General features: G+C 36.5%; 1 protein-coding gene across 2 annotated transcripts in view; it reads left to right on the forward strand.

Annotated features, from left to right (window-relative positions):
- The window catches only part of LOC124161181 (diacylglycerol kinase delta), a 444,246-nt gene that overhangs the window by 384,747 nt on the left and 35,707 nt on the right, over nucleotides 1-23,792 (forward strand). For both annotated transcript variants that reach the window (XM_046537414.1, XM_046537415.1), the window contains 8 exons: nucleotides 4,412-4,515; nucleotides 5,022-5,130; nucleotides 7,163-7,299; nucleotides 9,520-9,611; nucleotides 10,507-10,640; nucleotides 11,946-12,114; nucleotides 13,286-13,388; nucleotides 21,366-21,514. In XM_046537414.1, the coding sequence (XP_046393370.1) occupies nucleotides 4,462-4,515; nucleotides 5,022-5,130; nucleotides 7,163-7,299; nucleotides 9,520-9,611; nucleotides 10,507-10,640; nucleotides 11,946-12,114; nucleotides 13,286-13,388; nucleotides 21,366-21,514 (947 nt within the window). In that variant the 5' untranslated portion in view covers nucleotides 4,412-4,461. The remainder of the gene's footprint in view (nucleotides 1-4,411; nucleotides 4,516-5,021; nucleotides 5,131-7,162; nucleotides 7,300-9,519; nucleotides 9,612-10,506; nucleotides 10,641-11,945; nucleotides 12,115-13,285; nucleotides 13,389-21,365; nucleotides 21,515-23,792) is intronic.

The following is a 23,792-nucleotide window of genomic DNA, read 5'->3' on the forward strand; positions in this document are numbered from 1 at the left end:
CTCAGGATTCTAATTTCGAAAACGGTCGTTTTATGACACCCTGGAGTGGAGCCCTTGGCCGTCTTAACGGAGGTATTTCCATGGGAACTTCTAGCTTTTTAAAAATGTGCATCATACCCTCAGTTCTACTTTGACATACAGATTACCATGTCTTTACACGTTTACCATACGTTCCTCCCCGTGTACGCATTAGGGCATTGGATAACCATAGGTTCGACAAATTTATTATTTCTCAATTTTCATAGGCTCCATCCGCCATTCCATAGAAAATGCCACCTCACATTATTACATGACTTGATATCTACAAAATAATTTTGGAATTGGTAAAAAAATCATTCACTCGGTAAAAAGTATTTGCTCCATTATTTATCGCGGAGGCTGAATTTAAGACAAGGCCCTGATGCTCTGAAATTTCTCAATGACTTCCTGACAAAACGCATTCTATGGCCATACCTTAAGAAATGGGTAGAGTTCTCGATATAATGAATGATTTTTGTGTCGATACAAAAGTTGGCTCGCTGACTCTATAACATTTCCAGAATTTGTTATGCATCACTTTCCCGATACTTCAACGACAGCCGGTTGAGTATTGTATTTTTGTAAAAATGTATTCCTCTCAAATTGATTGACTAATTAAAATTCCCCCTGTAGCTTCATGCTACAAAATTCATATTATATTTGCCAGGCATTCCAGGGCGGCTAAAAAAATGTCGCACCTAATGTGTTAGATCACGCAGAAGAAAATTTAAACTTTAAAAACTACTGCTACTACTGCTGAGCTTGCTCTCGCGGCATCTGTGAGTTTGAGAGAGAGGGGAGACATTGCAGCAGCTCACCTAATTGCAGAAATAACAACTACGACCCCTACTCGGGCTAAGAGAGTTCTTTCAAAGTGGAGGACGAGTGAAAAGGTCCACCCTGAGATGACAGTGGAAGAGGCACTGTCATTGATGATTGCCTCTGATATGACCAAGCGTCAACATCGGTCTTTTCGTAGGACAGCTCTGAGCCATGGACACGAATTGTATCCCAGTTATGATAGAATAGCGATAGCAAACAAAGGCAGCTTATAACGAAGGAATTAAAATAACTGAGACCATGTGCGAAGTAAACCTTCAAGCACCACTGAACCACACCATATTGGGAACAATAGCCTGCTTAGCCACCACTTCCACCTCTCAAGAATTAAAATGTGTGGTGAACTACAGATTAATCTCTAAGTACGGTTTTGATGGAAGTTCGGGCCACTCTCAATATAAGCAAATGTGGCAACAAGTGGATGCTTCAGATAAATTCCTAGTCATGAGTTCCCTTGTATCTCTTAGTTTGATTAAAAAGCAGCAGGTAACATAGGCGCTACAGGTAACGACTGAAGTTTCCACTTTCTCTTGGTTAATTACATTTATCTCTAAACTTTTGATAAAGAATTTAAATTGCATCGGAGGCACTTCTCACATATAGGCTCTACAATTTTAGATGAATTATCTGGGAAAATCCACTGCCGACGTCGACACGATTTTGTCATCCCATCCGCTTTAGGTGAAAAAAAGAGACAAAAGAAGTTACAAAATCAGAAAGACATTACCTATATCGAAAGGCAGGTGGATGGCCTTAATGATTGCAACTCTGGATTTTACACGATCAAGTTCTGTTTACTACTGACCATGATCAACGGAAAATTAATGCTTACATTGCTTACCTTATTTTCCTAATTTTTTCTTAATCTTAAAACCCATATAATTTATTATCCTACAGGGAAGTATAGTCATTTCGAAATTAAGAAAAACGATAGTTATTAGTTTGCAACACACTGAAGGACAGCTGAATCATGGGGTTCTAAATCTGCGGTGCAATAGCGTCGGGTATGAATAACTTAGGAGATGTAAAATATCGTTCACCTGATATCGAAAAATATTCTGTTGGTTTGTGTACGCTGCACTGCCACATATGATTTTCTGAATGCATATTGGATATGTCGTATTGATTGGAATTTAAACAGTGGCATTTGATAATTTAAATTTAAATTTATTTTAGTTAGGAAAGGAATGCGATTCAGCGAGCCAATTTTTGAAGCGACACAAAAATCGTTCATTTTTTCGTTCCCATGGAACCTCCGTTAAGACGGCCAAGGGCTCCACTCCAGGGTGTCATAAAACGACCGTTTTCGAAATTAGAATCCTGAGGGTCAGGGATCGGTGATTGAAGAAGGTATAAGGGTCTCAGCTGGTATCTTTCTGGTAGGTCTTTTTGTATGAGTCCCAGGAAAACAACTCACTTTGTCGAGGTTTGAACGCTTTTAATAGAAGCATGGTCTTCGATCGTATCCAAAGATAACGAAATGAACTTCGATGAAACGTGCAAGTACATCGCATGAAAAACCTCCACTGTCTTCACCATAGACCATTTGAGAATCGGTGTCTTGAAGCAAAACATAAAAACGGTGATTGTTGAGCGTTAAAACCCATACAGCTTCAATAATCTTACCGCGGCGCGGCTAATCCAACTCCCGACGCGCGGAGAAGAACCCTGCCGCGCGATCGAAAAGTCAATGTAATTTCCGGCGACGCAAACTTATTTCAAAGAAAACAGCATAAAGACCTCAAGAAATCTTCAAACAATGCTCTCATATAAGTTACTCTGCGCGACCTTGCCGAAAACCTATTTGAAACTCTACCTAAATGTAAAACTTCGTCGAAAAACAGTATCCGCCATTTTGTTACTGCACGGTAAGAATTTATGGGCTGTATTCTTTAAGATTACGGAAAATTAAAGAAAAAACACCATGCCAACAGATTATGTGGTTTTTTATTTCGCAAGAATCCACCCATAACTTCACCATCCACTTACTTTGGAAGATTTTCAGAGAAAATTGAAGACGGGCGTTTTTATGGAAATTTGCTCACGTTTGAGCCTCTGTATCTCAGTAACGGGTAGGATATATGTCAAATAAAGTACATATCAATAAACTTCAATCATTTTTGAGTATACCTGCGAAGTTTCAAGTTTATAACTCAAAAAAAGCCATTTTGTAATTTTGTCCGGCTTTTTCCGATTTCCGCCCACTGTGCATCGTGGCATAAGGCCCAAAAGTGTTTCATCCTTAGCGTTATACTATCCAAATCTCATACTTGAATTGCAGAGTAGTAGATTGCGCGGCGTCACAGACTGTGGACTTGAAGAAGTCAGCTTCTATGAAAGTTTGTCGTACAATTAAAGCTTTTCTAATGAATGTGTGATTTCTTTTGAAATCGTGGTGAAAAATTGCTTTCGAGATATAATTTTTATTTTTCTCATTTCTACGGCTCTATTTGTTATTTGCCAACATTTGGATGGTAGTCTCAAAACACACCAAATCAAATGAATCTCTCTCTGTAGGTTGCGATCCCAGTATTAGTTTGGAGTCATCAATTCTCAGTCTTGGGCCTTCCTTTCTCCTTAAAATACTCATTTTCTGCTTTTTTCGTGATCTTTCCCACGTGATACAACGTTGGCCGTTCTGTGATGTTCCATACTTTAGCTGATCCCGTTTAGATGTTATTTGCGAGCCATTTGAGTAAGCAAATCTGAAAAGGTACTCAGTAATTTCTTTCTAAAAAAAGCCATTTATAATGTTTTTTATGGTAGTAACTTATAGCTGAATTAAATTACCAAAACGGTATATGCGTATTAATTTTTAAACCTCATCATTTTTAACACTCCAATTATGTGTTTAAATGATACCAACGACTTAATTTTCCTCATATGACCATTACCCTTTAATTAAAGCTAAAGTTTATTCAAAACTTTGACTTCACTTTATGGCCTAAACTTTGGACATGTTGCATTAATTGTGAAAATTAGGTCGTGAAAGTCAAAACATGGTGTGCTAATGAGCTTGAGTGTTTTTGGTTATTTAAATTAATAAAGTATTTAAGTATACGAAAATTAGGGCAACGATTTCCATAGAAAAGAATAAATACTTTAAACGAGTATTTTACCTAAAATAATCAAAGTAAGTTATAAGGCCCCCAGTAAGGGAAAACAACCAGCAGCAGTAAATGCAAGCAACCGAGGTCGGTCATATTAGAAACATAAGCGATACATCTGCCCCCTTGCTAATTTTTAGTTTCTTGTCAAAAGTGGCATAGCTTGAAGATTGATTCGCGAGATGAAAAATAACGTATGTAGGTAGGGAAAAATTAAACTCTTGGTGATAGTAAAAAAAGAATACTGTGGAGAATAAAATATTTAACATTATGTAAAATATGTTCCATGCTTTGAATTATATGTTGAATTGTTTTATCATTATTTTATTCGAGTCGTTGCATTGCTTTACTGCGAAATTTCCACAAATGTGTGCACTTTTAATGATAGTCTTTTTCAGTGATTATTATGAAAGCTAATCTGATGAAATCTGTCTTTTTTATTCCAGGTTAATATTCATGTTGTGATATAGCCCTCTTTTTGGACTTCGACGATAAAATGGAGGAGTGGATGTCATCCCATAAGAGCCCTGGGGGCAGGGAGTACTATGAGGTAATTATCACCTTAAGAACAAGTATAGCTTATAAATTTAACATATGACGCTAAATTTAATTTTTCTCGTGAAATTTCCTTACTTCCTAACGGTGGTGACTTTAATATTTGGCCCAATATTAGTACATGAGTTGAAAATCTTACTAGCCTCTTCATCTTAGGTTGATGGCATACCAAACATCTGCTTTGTATTCATAGATCGTTGTAAAGACTGATTAAATAGAGGAATGCAAGCAAATACTAATTGATTGATAATTTAATCTAAAATTACAGCATTTTTTCGTAGGCTTGGGTATACGATAATATTTCTCATATTCAGAAATTGAGAAAGTAGTCGTTGGAAAGTATTAATTAGAGGGGTATAAAATATCTCATTATCAGATTAATAGGATTGAAATTACTTCGTTAAAACTGGCATCATTGAAATTGAGTATATATTTACGCTTCTCTTTTGCGATAATGAGAGAGCTGTATTTAAGTTTCCATGTTTTTTATCTTAATTACAGAGCGGCGGGGACAGTTCGTCGACCGAATTCCTGTCCGGCCGCCATCAGTGGTACGCCACTTCCCATGCACGGCCGACGTATTGCAACGTGTGCCGCGACGCCCTCTCAGGTGGGTCTCCACATCTACATTTTATTCATTACGATGAACTTTACCGACCAAAGTGTATAAAATTTCTTGTTATTAATCAAATTCAAAAATGCATGGCGGTTTTATTATTTTCATTATCATTATTAAAGTGTTCTACCAATTCAGGCAGGTTTCCATGGAGTACATAACCCTTTCTGGTTTATCGTCGAGGCTGGCACGACCACTGAGAGAGGTCTCTCAGTGGTCGTGTTGACAGTTGACTTCGAGTTGACAGCAAATCAGCTAATCTCTTGAAACATAGCGCTTGTATAAATCACTTCGCCTTGTGATGTCGAGCTCAACTCGAAATTAGACCAGCCTCGACAGTGGAGCGCAAACGGCTAAGAAGTATTCTGGCAGTATCCCCTTCTCTCATGGAGTCTCCTCTTAAATTCACTATAAATCCACTTACCTCTCAATCCATGTAAAAATCCTCGTTTACCCAAGGTTCTACCCTTCAGCACTGTTATAAACATCCCATCCCCGCTCAGTACTCCCTCCATTCATGCTTTCTATCTCCTCCGTATCTCATCTGGAAGCTACCTCTCCTCACCCACCATGTCCAGCACTTCGTCGTTTCCCCTTTTCTTTCTCTCCTAATATGCCCTCTCCTTCATGTTAAAATGCTCAATCCTCCCGTACCAAACGTGATATTTTGAGATTCGTTAGGTCTGTTTAACGTGTCCCAATGAGTAGGTTTCAGTACACCTATGAAAAAATGATAATTGGGTAGCCTACGGACACTAATGAAATGAAAGGGGTAATGAATTAATGCGAAATTTTGTCGAAAAACAGTGTCCGCCATTTTGTTACTGTATGGGAGGGATTCATCGAATTTTTTCTTTAAGATTACGGCAACTGTAAAAAAAACACAATGATAACAGATGATATTGTTTTTATTCCGTAAGAATCCATCTTTGACTTCACCATCTATTCACTTAGGAATATTTTCAGTGAAAATTGAACATGTGCATTTTCATTGAAATTTTCTCGCGTTTGAGCCTCTGTGTCTCAGGAAGAGGTGATATCCATGTCAAATCAAGTGCATATTCATAAAGTTCAATCATGTTTGAGCTTACATTCGAAGTTTCAATTTTCTATCTCCAAAAAAGCCATTTTGTAATTTTGTCTGGCTTTTTCCGATTTCCGCCCGCTATGCAGCCTTAGTTTATACCAGAGTGCCAAATGATGATTCCTTTGAGGTACTTGTTACGGAACGTGCTATTGGCTCTTTTAATTTTAGTAACCTTTAAAAGGTGGTAGTTAGGTTCCTATTTTTTCAACTTCTTGTCGAACAGATGTATAAAAAACCATATTGAAACACGAATCAGTGATTAATTATTCGTCCATCGATATTTGAATGAAGGTTGTAAAGGTTTAAATACGTAATTTACTTTCTATAATGTTTGCTTTTTGCCTGGTGGCACAGTATTTACTTGAAAATGGTGTAAATTAGGAATCTTAATATTTTAGCCACATATACTTGCATTGAATAATATATGGTTAATGGGGTTAATTAAGCTGGTTGAACTCAGAATACCGCTCTTGAATGGGTGAGTAACCTTCCTGCATTAGCATATAATTCATTTCTATAATATTTTGAATGCAATAGCTCCAAAAGTACGGCAGCAATCATTCTCGGATGTTGAAACTAAGCTGATAGGTGCAATGATTGGTTTTCGGATGGAGAAGATAATTCTCCATTTTCAAGGCCTCCAAAATGCTTAAATTAAATAATTAGCCCTTCTGGTGTTTTAAATTTGAGTTGATTATTAATAATGTTAGGGATAATTGCTAAGTTAGAGAAACATTTTTTCTTATTTTTAATCATCTACATGGACATTCAGGGAGAATCATTTTTGGGTTTTCGTGTTCAATTTCCTGTACGTAGAGGTAATTTTACAATTATGCCATTTCGTGACAGTAGTCAGTATTCCTTTAATGGAGATAGCATAATAACCCTTGTGTTATCGCAATTTATTTTCTCTTTCATACGGTTTTCCTCGCATCCCAGGAGTCACATCTCATGGCCTTAGCTGTGAGGTGTGTAAAATGAAAGTCCACAAAAGATGTGCCGCCAAAGCAATAGCCAACTGCAAGTGGACAACTCTTGCATCAGTTGGCAAAGATATTATTGAAGACTCCGAAGGGGTAAGGCATTTTCAATTGGTCCAGAATTAAAGAACTTTGTTGCTCACAGGTCTTTATATTTCTTGATCTTTAAAGCGCAAGTAAATTTTTTGTCTGCATGGAATAGTTTTTTTTAATACAGACGAAATATTGTTACATGCAATAGGGTTATATTGAAATGTGTTACTAGCTGCTTGGCACCCTCTGCAAGCATTTTCTTACGATAGATTTTTATTGATCTTTCACTGCTTTGGAAGTAATAGATTGCTAACTTAAAATTAAAATCTATATCGCAGAAACTCTATTTATGCTCGCGAAAGTATTCGGAGAAATCTTTGATCTCAATTCGTACTCGTCGGAAAAACGTAAATTATAGCCATAACTTGTTTATTCAAATCGAGCCTCGTTCTGCTTAAACTCTATAACTAAATCTAGATAGCTTGACATCTAGATCTATCGTTGCGTGTGGCGAGCTTTGGAAGAAATACAAGTTGGATAAATCTGGGATACCCTTGTCATTCATTCGGATCGTTGTATTTGTGAGATAACGGCTCACAAATCGACCGCAGAACACGCCGTATCGCATTACATAAATTTGACTAACCGCGCAACTGGTCCCGTGTTCGCGCTGTTTTTACGAGTTGATGAGATACGGGGAAACGCAACAAGTGTTCGCTAACCTTTGGGGACGGTGCATTTGTTATGTGGCATTCTGGGTTTGAAGTCTCTGGATTCGGCGTGGAAGATGTGGTTAGCAGCGTGCTCCAAATATGAAGCATCACTCAGACTTTGGCGGAGACATTGAAACAGGAGCGAAAAGGTTACCCCTGGGCCGCGGCGGCAATGTAGTTAAGGGGCACCAAAGGCTTATTCTCTCATTAAAAGAGTACATTTACATGTATGTTATCGACGAACGAAACAAAACAGTTCCATTTACAATGACATTGTTTTCAGTTCTGATGCCTGAGTAAATGCTCCAGGCATTGTTTTCTTGTCCAACTTAAAATGGAGTTGGCAATCCCTTTTTTTCAAAAAAGTTGTGCTCAGGCATTTATTGCTTGAACAGAAATTTTTATGAGTATTACTTACTCCGTTATTGCATTTTTATCGGTCATTAGATGTGTGAGGTAAAATAAATGACTTTTTTACTTTCTAAACATAGCTCCAAATTTCCACGAAACAGTTTGGACAAAATTTGCACAATGCAGTTTCTGTTCATTTCAGTCGTCTGGCAGGAATATCGCAATTAAGCTTAGTTAGTCGTGGCTCTCCAATCCATTGCGAGACATTAAGCAATCCTATTGCTTTCCAGTCGTATTTTCAGCCCGAATTTCCACGCGTGTGCAGAGAGTTCCATAGGACTGAGAGGGCTAAAACTTGTAAACTGTGTTTGTACTAAAATTTAGAAGTTTTTGATTGATCAAAAGTTTAATACCAGTCCAAGCAATTTTTAAGCCAAGTTAGAACTGTAAGCATAGTATACCTCATCGTGACTTAATGCACTTCAAATATTTCCCTTTTTTACTCTACCTTCCATATTTTCTGCGGTTGTTAGATTTGCAAAATTAATTTATGGCTCTTCACAAAAGAACTTACGTATCTCTACTTCATAAACAGTGGTGTCGAACCAATTTCGGATAATGCACGACTACGCTGTTTAAAATACAATTCTTCCCTCCAATTTCAAATATTAATTTCATGTATTAATCGTAGTCTAAGCAGTTTGACGTATAGAGATACATCCGGAAAAAGGCAGTTACGATTTTATGATATGGCGAAGAAATATAGAGGCCTGTATGAGTAATTGCTTACTATTTCAGTTCATAAGATTCTGATTTCAGTAATTTTATGGAAACCGATGTTCTCTTATATATGAAAAATTGAATTTATGTGATACATTGATTTATAAACTGTTAGTTAATTCGTATTTATGCAAACACCTAATAAAATGTCTTCCTTAAATTCTCTATTCATGTATTTTAAGGATGTACTTTTACTCTTTCTAACTAAAATATGTTATTTGCAGAAGTTTAAACAAAAAAACGTTTACCTAATTCTGGGGTTAAAAGAAGGCATTGTCAGTTGCATATTATTTATACTTGTTACTGATTGAAAAGTTTACTCTCTTGTATATTTTTCATCGGACCATTAAAAATATCGCCACGAATGAGCAAAAATTGCTTTTGTGGGGTGTGTGACTAACATCATTTCATCCTTCCATTGTTCTATTTTCTTGGTCAGAACATAACGATGCCCCACCAATGGATGGAGGGCAATTTGCCTGTTAGTGCTAAATGTGCAGTTTGTGATAAGACGTGTGGCTCTGTTTTAAGGCAAGTCTCCAATTCAGTTGTTTAGCAATTATTCTGAATTGATTTGCATATATCTTCAAATCAGTTTTGAAGGCTGTCTGTAATCTTTCCTTTCCTCTCTGTCCTATCTGATCACCATTCATAAAAATCTTTGACTCTCTTCTGACTGTAAATTAATAGCTTGTTGTATTTTTTATTAATTCTTCTCGATTCATTTACTATCTTGTTTTATTTATTCCATTTAGTCAGTAATACTTTTTTACTATTTTCTAGTCAAAGTTTCATTTCTCTTTCTTTTTAATTTCAGGTTTTTTTTGTGGTTGAGGGACTTAAAAACTGTGTTCTCTTCTTCTTCACTTTCCTCCTTGTTTCTGGTATTATTATTTCATAGTCTTTTACTTATTTTGTAAATCTATCTCGTCACTAATAGCATGCAATGTTAGATATCTTCTAGGTCATTAACTTATAACATGAAAATAACTTCGTTGTTGATGTTGAAGTAGGTTTGAATACAACAGCAAGGAAAAAGCATTTCATGTGTCACTCCTAAATTACCGTTAAATTTGCTATATTTTTAGTGATTTTCATTGCACCTATTTTATTGGAAGTTCTTTTTAGAAAATCAAGTAATGAATTCAGATGAGTGTTGAGTGAAATATATTAAATTATCTCTCGGCCCTCATTTGAATAAACTTTTTTGTTCTTCTGTCCTTACAATATTTTTAATAACAACATCAAAAAAATCCTATTGCAGAGGTACTTTGAATTCCCAGCCAATACTTTGTGCTTAAATCGTACAAAACTCATTTATATCAAACTATTTATGATTATGAACATCAATCCTTCAACTTCAATGCTAATTATATGTCAGTGTTTTTAATTATCAATAATATATGACTCTATATATATTACGCAGGCTTCAGGACTGGAGATGTCTGTGGTGTCGGGCCTCGGTTCACACCCAGTGCCGACCTCATCATCCTGTGCGGTGTCCCCTGGGGGGAGCTGGGAGAGTCAGTGTTGTTCCGCCGACGGCGTTACATAGTATAGGTCGGTATCGAAAACTATTTTACTAGCTCATTGAGTAACTATATTAGCTCATTAAATTTTTAAGGCCCGTATTACGCTGTAAAGTATTTTATGAAAGACCTTTTAAAAAAAATTCTTTGAAAATGATTATTTATAAAAGTTCTTTGAAAATGACCTTTTATAAAAGTTCTTTGACAAAGATCTTTGATAGTGTAGTGGGACGTCATTTACTATATATTTATTTTATAAAATTACTACTGTATAATTTTATAGGTTGGCATTATCTTTTATAAAAGAAGTTGTTTAGGTATATGGGAGCTGTACTTCAGACTTTTGTAGCTCTCTACGGTCGCTAAAAATCTCAGAGTGACCATCATCGATATTTTACATTTAAAAAGTTCTAAAGTGTGGATTTTGTTTTTTGTGAATGATGTTTCTTTTGATATGACGTCATCAAAAGTATAATCGTCCATTCTCAGATAATTGATGTTGCTTTTCTGGTTTTAACTCAGTGTTTCTTTTAATATATTTTGATTAATTCCGTTATAATTGCGTATTATAACTCAAGGCCTAAACCAAACAGGATAATTACAATAACGTTGTCTTTTTTTATGTTAGTGGTATCATGTTGACAGCACTCAGTGTAATTACCTTAGAAAAGAATTCTTCTTCATCCATTTAATTTGGTTCTTAAACAATGAAATGTAGTTATGGCCCACAGTGAAAAAGTACCTTCTTTGACATAGATCTTGCACGTAGTGTAGTACAAGTCCAAAATCCCATGTAAAATATTCACTCACCAAATCTTATATAACAGATGTACCATCGTATTTTATAAAATCTTTTACAAAATATTGTACAGTGCCTAAGGCCTATAACACACTGTCACATATATTTTACAAGTACCAGTTTCATTGATTCAGTATTTTTTGTTATTATCATAGGTATAGCATTATCTTGTATCTAAAATTTGAAATTTTTTCCCTCGTAATTTTGTCAAATGTAAATTTTTGTACTTGAAATGCAAGCAAATTTCCATATACTATAGGTTAAATAAGGTTATAACGGCAGTGCGAACGGGCCATGCATGTCGCATGCGAGCAAAGTACTGTTTGAATTGATTAAGCTATCCTATAGGGACATGCAAAGTGATGGAGAAAGGGGTGGGGTTCCCATCCCTGGAGCCATCGTGGTAAATGATCGTATGGAATGGTCTTTTTTCGCTATCATTGGAGTGATCGCTGGAGCTGTCCCTCAAAAGGAATGGAAAAAATTATCAGTTGATTAAGGATTCTAATTTTGATTTCATTCTGTTCTCTCCCATAGGTACGGACGAGGCATGGGAAGCCGTGCGACCCACTAGCTGCTCTCCACTTTTGGTGTTCGTGAATTCTAAATCGGGTGACAATCAAGGTGTTAAGTTTTTACGACGCTTCAAGCAGTTACTCAACCCCGCGCAAGTCTTTGATTTAATTCAAAGTGGACCAGGATTAGGGTAAGTTACATTCGTGTAAAAAAGGCTCTTGCGCTTTGATGTGCAGTATTCATTCATTTGAAGTAAATTTAACTCTCGGTAGCTAATAAATTGGGAGATACATTCTTAATCTATTAAATTATTGCGAGCCATCTATCTCTCAAAGAAATCGCTCACCCTATTAAAATATTATTATCTGCGTACCCTATTAAAACAAATTTGTATTGACCCTTTGTGATAATTTTCTCTGCGTAAAGGATTTCTTGTTTTGTATGTTCGAAGGCAGGAAATCCAAATGCTATTTTAAATAAGGTTCATAGGCACTCGGATGTCTTTCTTTTTATTCGATTAAACCAATTAAGAGGCTGTACTTAATTATTCCTGCATTCAACGGTGTTCGGCGAGATGTTATGGAACATATTTCAATGAAAAATGAAAAAACTTTGTGTATGTTCACAGTATTTATTACCGTACGACGCGTTTCAGCGAATCACCTTCGCCATCATGAAAGCATTTGTACCGGATAATAGCGGAGTAATAGGAAACTTTAACCTTCCAACTTTCCTTTCCTTAGATTCCCCTCCCTTATAAATAATCTTGTAATCTCCTGAATCAAATTCTCCTTCTCCTTCCCATCTTACTTCACTTAATCCTAGAATACTGATGTTGTGTCTCACCATTTCTTTCTTCACATTTTCCAACTTCCCTTTCCTATTCATTGTTCTGACATTCCATGTTCCTATTCTCAATGCTGATGTTACCTTTCCCTTCTTCTTTCTCTTCTCTTTCAATTAATACATATGATTCATAAGAGGAAGGCAAGTTGGTTAGGGCATATATTAAGAAGGAATTGTTTGGAACGGAGAATAATAGAAGGGAAGATAGAAGGAAAGAGAGGAAGAGGAAGAAGGAGGATGGGAATGTTGGATGATATAAGAAGAGGAAGAAAATACAAAGACCTAAAGGAGGATGCTCAGGATAGAGAAAGATGGAGAGAAGTCCAGTGGAAACCTGTCTAAGGACAGTAATCACTGATGATGATGATGAATAGCGGAGGTGATATTCTGGAATCGTACGATAATAAATACTGTGGACATACACAAAGGTTTTCATTTTTCATTTATCATTAATCATTCCATATCATTTCTGAGTGTCTCGCTCGCGAGTATACGACGAAATCTTTTTATTTCAGCCTTCGCCTCTTTAGGCACTTCAATCCTTTCCGCATCATGGTCTGCAGTGGCGACGGATCCGTCGGATGGGTACTATCCGAAATCGACAACCTCGGCATGCATGTGAGTATTAAGATTGATCGGGTGCTCTCCCGGCGAATAAAATGGGCGGTTCGTTCGAGTTTCCTGCCAGGTGAGAGAATTAGTCGTATCCAACGTTTCAAGATGTATCACGTCCCTCTTCTTCAAGGATTGATAACGTTCCTCGTCTCCACCCATCGTTGAAAACGTGAAATGTGATGGATTTTGAATCGTTGGACACGATGAATTCACCCGACTGGAAATCCGAAATAATTTTACCTGTGTACGTTTTATTCTTGCCGTTATCGTATTTTCTGCCTGCCCAGAAACAAACGTTCCTAATTGTGAAGGCCGCTGTGCAATAAGTGCAAGAAGCTCGGTTCATGTAAATTAAATGGGATGATGGGGAAAATTACAATGTGAGCTAATTCTTTGCTGTATTTAACCTTCATACCGCGGATTGGATATGGAAAATTTTATTTACCTACGATAAACTTGTTGCTCATGAAGAAGAAGGAGAAATAAAATTTATTTATAAGTGTGCCATTATCTAATTCTTCCCTTTTCCATGCATATTATGGAAGTTGGCACTTCTTTTTTGGCCTCTGTTATTGGTTACTGCCTAGCCGTAATACTCGCTCTTCCCAATGTTTCTGATGTTTATTCTGAGCATTAATCAACAGACGCTCTTTTTGAGCTTTGAACACCATATTGACGCCAATTTGGGTCAATTTACGTTGTTGTATATTTAACGTTTTATTTAACGTTTTATTTTTTTAACGTCCCTATAATAGCTGCGATTTGATTCACTGATTGTGTGATTGATACAAATTAGCAGCCCAAACTGTGATATGTGTGGGAATATGGAATATTGTACGTAAAAGTAAAAAAAAATTCATCGGGAGGAAAAATCTGAAATCTTAAAAAAGTCGATTAGTTTTCGAGATATATCGACTTGAATTAACATGGGAGGCTTATGGGACAAAAACTTTTTCACTTTTATTATGCATTTCTAAATATGTGAGGAACATGAGATTCCCTTGACATAAACTAGATTTTTTGTTGATTTTTTGGTGTGGTTGTCATTGCGATAAATTGATATTTAGTATTTTTTATGATTTTTTGAAAGTGCCCCATGCTTTTCTTATGGCACTACGTTAGGATTTTTTTTGACAAACTTGCAATCATCACAGGACAAATTCCTTGAAACGCAAGATACTAGATTTTTTGATTGATTTTTTGGCTATCTCGAAATTTTCATATGTCGAAACAATTCCGAGGAATAAACGATTTCGACTTTCCATTGTAGAGGTGGTCGAATTTTCAATCTTGGATTTCGGCGTTGAGACATGTGCCATATGAAAATTTGGAATCTTTAAGAAAAACCGTTAGAGGGTTCTCCGAACCCTCACGTTTGAGCTTACTTTCGCCGTAACCCTCTTGGTTAATTCATAATTAAATTCCGAAAAATGTCCTGCAAGCGAAAAATCATTGTCGCCATTTTTTTGTGGAGCAGGCAATCTTGAATATCTTAGCAACCGTTTAAGCTAGAGGAATGAAATTTTCAGAGTAATAATATTATTAAAATGGTCAACTTTTGCAATGATGACCATTCCGCTCGATCGATTCATGTGCGAGTTATATCGATACGAATCTCCTTGGATACGCTTTAATCGCTAATAAATTTTTTATTAATCAAGTTTTGAACATGAATGTCATACAAAAAATACGAATGAAAATGTCATTCATCCGACAAAAGTTAAATCAGGCGAATCGATTGATTTAACTCGAAGTTATGATCGATACAAGGTTGTATTCGATTGAGCCATTTTTTGGGCTTATTTACATAGTTACGGAAATAAAAATTTTAACAATATGTAAGGAAAAGAATGAATTATGCGCACACAGAAATTATTTAGATGAATTATGTTTCCTAATGAAGATACATCGATTTGAATTTATATCTTTTTGTATTAGGCCCCCGTAAGAAATACACGCATCCCGTCCAATTACGTCACCAATATAAGAACATAGGCTTAATTTTGAAAGCGGGGATATTAGAGAAGGCAGGGATAAGGGAGTGACCATAGAAGGGATATCAATAGGATTGCGGATTTTACAGTACAGATGTCAGCAGTGTCTAAAGTACGATTCGATTAGTATAGCAAATACGCAAATTGGCATAACTTGATAAGTGTGTACGTTGGACCAATGAAACTTGGTAAACAGGTACATCTTGGTATTCCTCACGATACTCTATGGTAGTATGTTTTGTATTCAGTCTCACGTTCGATATATATCGAATCTACTTTTTCTTAAAATATATCGAATTGCTATAACATGTAGGATTTAACATTCAAGGACATAGTTTACTAGGGATTAAATAGTAGATACCCATATGCCTTGTTTCCACTACGCCCTTCTTACGCGGGTTAGCGCTGACCCGGGTTACATATCGTTGTGGAAACGGCAGTTAGCGCCAACCCCGGTCAGAATTGTAACCCGGGTTGGCTGACGCGGGTTAGCAGGTAACGCGGGTTAGAAATCGTAGTGGGAACGCTAGTTTCCGGATCTAGTGAGCAATTGACGAACGTATTTCGTCTAACAACCACGAGATCAGGCAATTATTGAAGGCAGGAAAAACGTTGCGAGTACATATTTTTTTTTAATAAGAGCGGGGATGGCCAATCCTGAGAGAAAGATTTTTTTGACGACGAGACGGAGATCTTGCTCCCGATTTATGAAGAGGAAAATATGCAACGGAGGTTTCGGGGTACATTTAAAGGCCACAAACAGGTGTGGGCAGACTTGGCTGCTCGGGTATAAAATCGGCCTATGTTGACATCGCAGATCTGACCCAAACTTGAGGTAGTACAGTGCAATCGCTATCCTTAAGAGACGAGAATAGCTTCTCGCGTGCGCGTACTTATTTTAGCGTTGCTAGTCCTTATTCCATTGCACAGCATTTGAAATGCATCCCGCTGGATACGATATGTTTTTTTAATGCATCGGGTCATTTGGGAACATCTCCATCCCAAAACCCCTGACCCCCTCCTTCTTCCATGCCCTGACTGCTAACAAACCGTCAACTTCTTCTTATGTAATGCCGGGGTTTTCTTCTTAACCTATTTATAATATAGGCCCTCAGGTTCCTCCTCCGTCGCATTTCTTCTTCCATTTGTTCCGGAGGCGGATCCAATTTCCCCACAGCATTAAATAAATGTTGATCAAAGGCAATAATCTAGCTACTTGAACCCAAGGTGATAGAAAGTAAGGTGGTCTCACTTCGCTGTTTACGTTTCGGCGGTGACGTCACGGCCGACACCTCGCTCAGCCGCCTGGCAGGATTAACATGCTATGCCCGGGTTTTCCTGTCATATTTATTCACATTCTCGCCTTTGAGCTAGATATGTCGATGAAACGGCTGTGGGGTGGTGGAATTTATATGTATGACATTTGAATGCGTTCAATAGAATAGTTTGTCATGAACGAAAGGTATTTTTTTAAAGTGAATAAATAAAGGACGACGCCGAACGGCTGCTATTTTTGATTTTACGAACAGAATTGCCTTGGCCGAACTGAAAAAGCGGAATTTCCGAAGAACAACTGAAAATGCCATTTTGAAAAGTAATCCTAGAAACTCGTGAAGATAAAATTTCGTAACTACTAAGAGTTGTTTCTAAAAACTAGCATTTGTTGAGTCCAACTCTTCCCCTCTCGCCTACCAGAGTGAATTCTTATATACTGTCTTCAATTTTCTGCACCATTGTCGTTAACTATAACCATCTAGCCATAATACCATGTAGAACTTTAACGCAATTAACACTGTAAAGAGTAAAATTTGTGTTTATTATTAATATGCATTTGTGCAAACGGTGATTATTTCTTTTAGGAGTCATTTGAATCACCAATAGTAGTTCCTAAGGAAAAGGTAATGAAGGGAAAACTATAAGCGTGCTTCAGTCAAGTTTTTACAGGACGTTTTTCCGTACATATTTGAATAGTTAACAGTGTAAATCTTTTCTAGAAGTACTAATATTACCTTCATGGCTCTGAAGTAGCAATGCTTAATATGGAATAATTTGATTTGTATCAAACATGCTATTACTCGAGTGTCTATTTCATCATTCACAGTCTGTGCTACAGGAAAACTAAGGTTGGGCAATATCAATTTGCAGAAAACATTCTGCCAGTCTAATCTAATGCGAAGATGGTGATCTTTCTGCCAACAGGGTCTTTCCCTGGACTCTTCCCTTCTTCAGCTTAAGAGCTGAAAAGTATTTATGCAAGAAATCCATGAAGAAGACATAGTGCATCAGGCATAGAAGAGCATCCAGCACAACTATTCAAGATAAATAGATTAATAATAGGAATAATGCCTCAAATAATATAATCACAACAACGCAACGATTTACATACCTATGGAAGGATATTTGAAGTCCGCTCTTCTTAGCTTTGTTAGAGCTATTACCACAAGTAGCCACCGTACAACGCATTCTTTATGATGCTTTTACCACGCAAAAAGAGTAGTAAATCGGCAGTATTAGTCAGGGAGCGCAATATTCGTTGCTGAAGAAACTATATTCCCATGCGGTTCATCCGTCGAAAATGGCCGGTGTCTGCCGTGACGTCACAGGACTTCGGCAAGGGAACTGAGACCACCTCTCCTTTACCACCTTGACTTGAACCTACATTTTCATCACACGCTATTTCGTTACTCAACTATTTACCTCCCCCAAACTTCTGTTCCCGGCAGGGTATTCGGACAAACTTCCCGTTGGAACGCTGGTCAGGTTACCCATCATCCCCTAACCGCTGTAGACCCTTCGTAGTGGAAACAAGGCAATAGACTGGATTTAAAACCAATAGCATTGCGGATTTTACAGTACAGATGTCAGTATGATCGAAAAATCGATTCGATTATTATAGCAAATACGTAAATGGGCATAACTTCCATAGATTTACCGTTGGATCAATGAAATTTGGTGATTGGGTACATATTGGTATTCTTCACGATGCCCAATGAAAATTTGTTTTGTACGTAGTCTCACATTCGATATATATCGAATCAACTTTTTCTTCAAATGTATCGAATTGCTATAACATGTAGGATTTTACATCCAAGGACATAGTTTACTAGGGATTAAATAGTAGATACCCATTGACTGGATTTTAAACCAATAGCCTTGCGGATTTTACAGTACAGATATCAGTATGATCGAAAATTCGATTCGATTATTATAGCAAATACGTAAATGGGCATAACTTCAATAGATTTACCGTTGGATCAATGAAATTTGGTGAATGGGTACATATTGGTATTCCTCACGATGCCCATCGAAAATTTGTTTTGTACGTAGTCTCACATTCGATATATATCGAATCTACTTTTTCTTAAAATGTATCGAATTGCTATAACATGTAGGATTTTACATCCAAGGACATAGTTTACTAGGGATTAAATAGTAGATACCCATTGACTGGATTTTAAACCAATAGCCTTGCGGATTTTACAGTACAGATGTCAGTATGATCGAAAAATCGATTCAATTATTATAGCAAATACGTAAATGGGCATAACTTCAATAGATTTACCGTTGGATCAATGAAATTTGGTGAATGGGTACATATTGGTATTCCTCACGATGCCCAATGAAAATTTGTTTTGTACGTAGTCTCACATTCGATATATATCGAATCTACTTTTTCTTAAAATGTATCGAATTGCTATAACATGTAGGATTTTACATCCAAGGACATAGTTTACTAGGGATTTAATAGTAGATACCCATTGACTGGATTTTAAACCAATAGCCTTGCGGATTTTACAGTACAGATGTCAGTATGATCGAAAAATCGATTCGATTATTATAGCAAATACGTAAATGGGCATAACTTCAATAGATTTACCGTTGGATCAATGAAATTTGGTGATTGGGTACATATTGGTATTCCTCACGATGCCCAATGAAAATTTATTTTGTAAGTAGTCTCACATTCGATATATATCGAATCTACTTTTTCTTAAAATATATCGAATTGCTATAACATGTAGGATTTTACATCCAAGGACATAGTTAACTAAGGATTAAATAGTAGATACCCATAGACTGGATTTTAAACCTATAGGATTGCGGACTTTACCGTACAGATGTAAGTATGATCGAAAAATCGATTCGATTATTATAGCAAATACGTAAATGGGCATAACTTCAATAGATTTACCGTTGGATCAATGAAATTTGGTGAATGGGTACATATTGGTATTCCTCACAATGCCCAATGAAAATTTGTTCTGTACGTAGTCTCACATTCGATATATATCGGATCTACTTTTTCTTAAAGTATATCGAATTGCTATAACATGTAGGATTTTACATCCACAGGCATAGTTGACCAGGTATTAAATAGTAGATACCCATAGACTGAAAATTAAACCAATGGGATTGCGGACTTTACCGTACAGATGTCAGTATGATCGAAAAATCGATTCGATTATTATAGCATATACACAAATTGGTATAACTTGAAAAGTATACCCGTTGGACCAATGAAATTTGGCGAATGTGCACATCTTGGTAATCCTCACACTGCCCAACAGAAATATGCTTTGTATGTTGTCTAACGTGCGATATATATCGAATATGCATTTTCTTCAAATATATCGAACCGCTATAACATATAGGATTTTACATCCAAGGGCATAGTTGGCCAGGTATTGTATAGTAGACACACAGACTGAAAATTAAACCAATTGCCATGCGGATTTTACAGTACAGATGGCAGTGTAATCGCAAGATCGATTCGATTATTCTATCAAATACGCAAATTTGCAAAACTTGATTAGTTTATACGTTGGTCCAATGAAATTTGGCAAATGGGTACATCTTGGTATTCCTCACAATGCCCAAATGAAACATATTTTGTGTATAGTCTCACGTTCGGTATTAATCGAATCTACTTTTTCTTAAAATATATCGTATTGCTATAACATATAGGATTTTACATCCAAGGACATAGTTGACCAATATAATTATGTGGAAGATAGCCATAGACTGTAAATCAATAGCATTGCGGATTCAACAATACAAATGCCAGTATAATCGAAGAATGGATTCGATTATTATAACAAATACATAACATTGGCACAATTTGAATAGTGTATCCATTGGACCAATTAAATTTGGTGCTTGGTACATCTTGGTATTCCTCACAATTCCCAAAGGTAATATGTTTTGCATGTAGTCTCACGATTGATGCATATCGAATATGCTTTTTCTTAAAATATATCGAATCGTTATAACATAGGATATTGCATGCACGCACATAGTCGACCAGGAATTTTAGGGTTGATGATCAAAGATTGGAAGGTAAATCAATCGGATTGCGTATTTTCAATGCACGTGTCAGTATACTTGATAATTCGATACGATTATGATAGCAAGTATGCCAAATCTTTTTTGCAAATTGGAATATCTTGAGAATAACTATTTTTTAAGACCAAAGAAAGTAGAGGAATCGTTACAATTCAGTATTTTACAAACTGCATTATGGACATTCGTTTTGCAAGTGGAATATCTTTATATATTTATCTAAAGAATCTGCGTTGTATTTTCAAGAGTGGCTTATCACAATGCTTATGGACTTTAACAGTTGAAAAATAACCACATAATCAACACTCTCTTGAAATTTTTAAAACCTTATTCCGATTATGTGTCAATGGTTAACTTAATGGATCAAAGAATCAATTATCCGTCAAATAAAATCATATTGAAAATAACAAATATTTCTAACAGTGAAAAATTTAGTTCCTTACCCTTTCTAAAAACGGCGGGGAAATTTTTGAATATTAAACCACTTATGGGCACATGACTCGAAAATATGTGACACAACTATGTTTCCACCCCCCCTAAATACCCGCTTGATGAATTCAAGCGCCCAATCGACTCGTTAGTATTTAAACTTATTCGTGGTAATTCTAGATTGATATTTGTAAACGCGTGTTTTAACCCTCTTCAGAAGCAATGCCAGGTCGGAGTGGTTCCGTTGGGGACGGGCAACGACCTCGCCCGGGTCCTCGGTTGGGGCAGCAGCGTTTGCGACGGAGATGCCCATCTACCTCAGCTCCTTGAGAAGTACGAGAAAGCCTCCACAAAAATGCTGGACAGGTGAGTGAAAAGGCGACGATAAGAACAGCCTCCCCAAAAAAATAAACATGCTGAGATCCCCATCCAGATGCCTGACTATTCATTTCAGATATGTCTCCCCGGGAGTGGTGAAGTGTCGAAATTGATGTGCTAGTATTTTCCGAGCTTGTCCCCCCCGGTGATAGTGGGGTAAAGTCCTCGTTTGCTAATCCTGGGGTCGCGGGTTCGACCTCCGCAGGAATGTGAATTTCACCACCATTAAAGACATTTTATGTGCAAAATGCTGGTGTTCGTGTCCATGGAAAACTTAAACATGGTTATGTCTTTTAGGATTCCAAGGAAAAACAGACCAGGGAAAGAATCGTCAGATCAAAAAAAAGTCTTTGATTTAATCCAAAGTGGACCAGGATTAGGGCAAGTTACATTCGTATGAAAAAAGGAGCTTGCGCTTTGATGTGCAATGATCATTTATTTTACGTAAATTTAATCTTCTGTAGCTAAAAAATTGGCCTGGATATGCATTCTTAATGTATTATATTATTTCTATTATTAATTACTGACCGAAGATTTTACGTACCCTATTGAAACAAATTTGTATTGACCATTAAAGATAATTTTCTCAGTCTAGCTTGAAAATGACAAAGAACACGTCGAAACTGGTCGCTAAGTATTAAAATTGTGTGGAAAGTACAGTGTTTTTATTTTATTATATCATGTATAACTTCCACAAAGTAAACTCACCTACCATCAACTTCATAATTTTCTCTGCGTAAATGATTTCTTGTATTGCATGCTTGAAGGTAGGAAATCCAAATGCGATTTTAAATAAGGTTCAGGTGTTCATGTTTTCCGGGCTGGTCAGCCCTGATGATAGTGGGGTAAAGTCCCCATTTGCTAATCCTGGGGTCGCGGGTTCGCGCTCCACAGGAGTGTGAATTTCACCACTCAGGACGTTGGTGTTTGTAGAATTCTGGTGTTCCAGTCCATGAATAACCTAAACTCGGCTATGTCTTTTAAGAGTCTTAGAGAATGGAGAAAGAGTCAACCTCAAGGTATACCCGACGGCAGCGCCACGCACGGCTAATATTCGGCGACAGGCCCGCATGCATCTTCAGGTATAAGTAAAGCTTGATGCTGAATAGACCTCTATTTATGTGTCGCAGAGGTAGTGTGAGTCGTTTCTTATCCAAGATTGCCCTATTTTTATTTCAGGCTTCCTTTTAATATTTTCAGGAATGATTAAGATGAGTCATGTAAAATGCGAGTACCTACAACTTGTCGTGGCAAAAAGTCAATACAATCGGGAAAAGTTTATTATTTCTCTAAATTAATTTAACACACAAATTTTATTCTATTTGTCTTCTTAAGATTGAAATTACTGGACCTGTAGTCCTAATTAGCTGATCTATTCAATACTTAATACTTCTCGTTTGCTGCATACGAGTTGAATCAAGCGTATTATTTCTAAATGCTGTCATTATGGATGGTTCATTTTAGGGTATGGGTTTATATTTTGAGATTGTTGCAATCTTAAAGCACCGAATATCAAACGAAGCCTTTAAATAACTTTTAATGCAATAAGTTAAATTAGTAATTAAAGAAGAAAAACCCCAATGAAGCAGGAGATAATTAGCATTTGAATACAATGATATTTAGTGGCAAGAATTCTATGCTCATTTACAATTATTCCTGTTACGAAGATTTAATTCAAGGCGATGATTCCATGAGGAGGAACACGATTCTACAAAAATCAATGTGTTGTCAGTAATAAAAATAGCCCAAAAGGTGCCATGCTTCTAATTTTGTAGGTCATTTTTGCATTCCAACTACAAGTTCATTTTTTGAGGAGTCATCAAAATATTTGTTTCGATAAAAACTTGATAACTAATGAGTTTTTATTTAATCTCGTGACGCAAAACTAAATGAATTCCTGGATGAGCTGTAACTTGTGCAACCTACTTGAAAATATCCATGTTAGCTAAAAGGTGTTTTAAAATTCACTTCATTCAATATAGCGTCAGTAATCCAGACTAATTGGAACCAAAGCTGTCGTGGGTTTGGAATTTGGCTGGATTTACAATTTCGACGAAATTGGAAATCGTATTTTTTTAGATAGTTCTAATTAATTTATTCCCTTGTGTAAAAAAACGTACACGCTTGCAACGTAAGTTATCAATTAGGAAATAAGCTGCTTATTTTGCCTCAATTCAAGACAATAAATCTTAAATTTGACATTGGAAAACCTAGATTAAGTAACCTTTGAATAAAAATGTAGATGAATTTATTGGAATTTGGTGTT

Source organism: Ischnura elegans, chromosome 6, assembly GCF_921293095.1.
Source record: "Ischnura elegans chromosome 6, ioIscEleg1.1, whole genome shotgun sequence".
In the NCBI taxonomy this organism is placed as follows: Eukaryota; Metazoa; Arthropoda; class Insecta; order Odonata; family Coenagrionidae; genus Ischnura; species Ischnura elegans.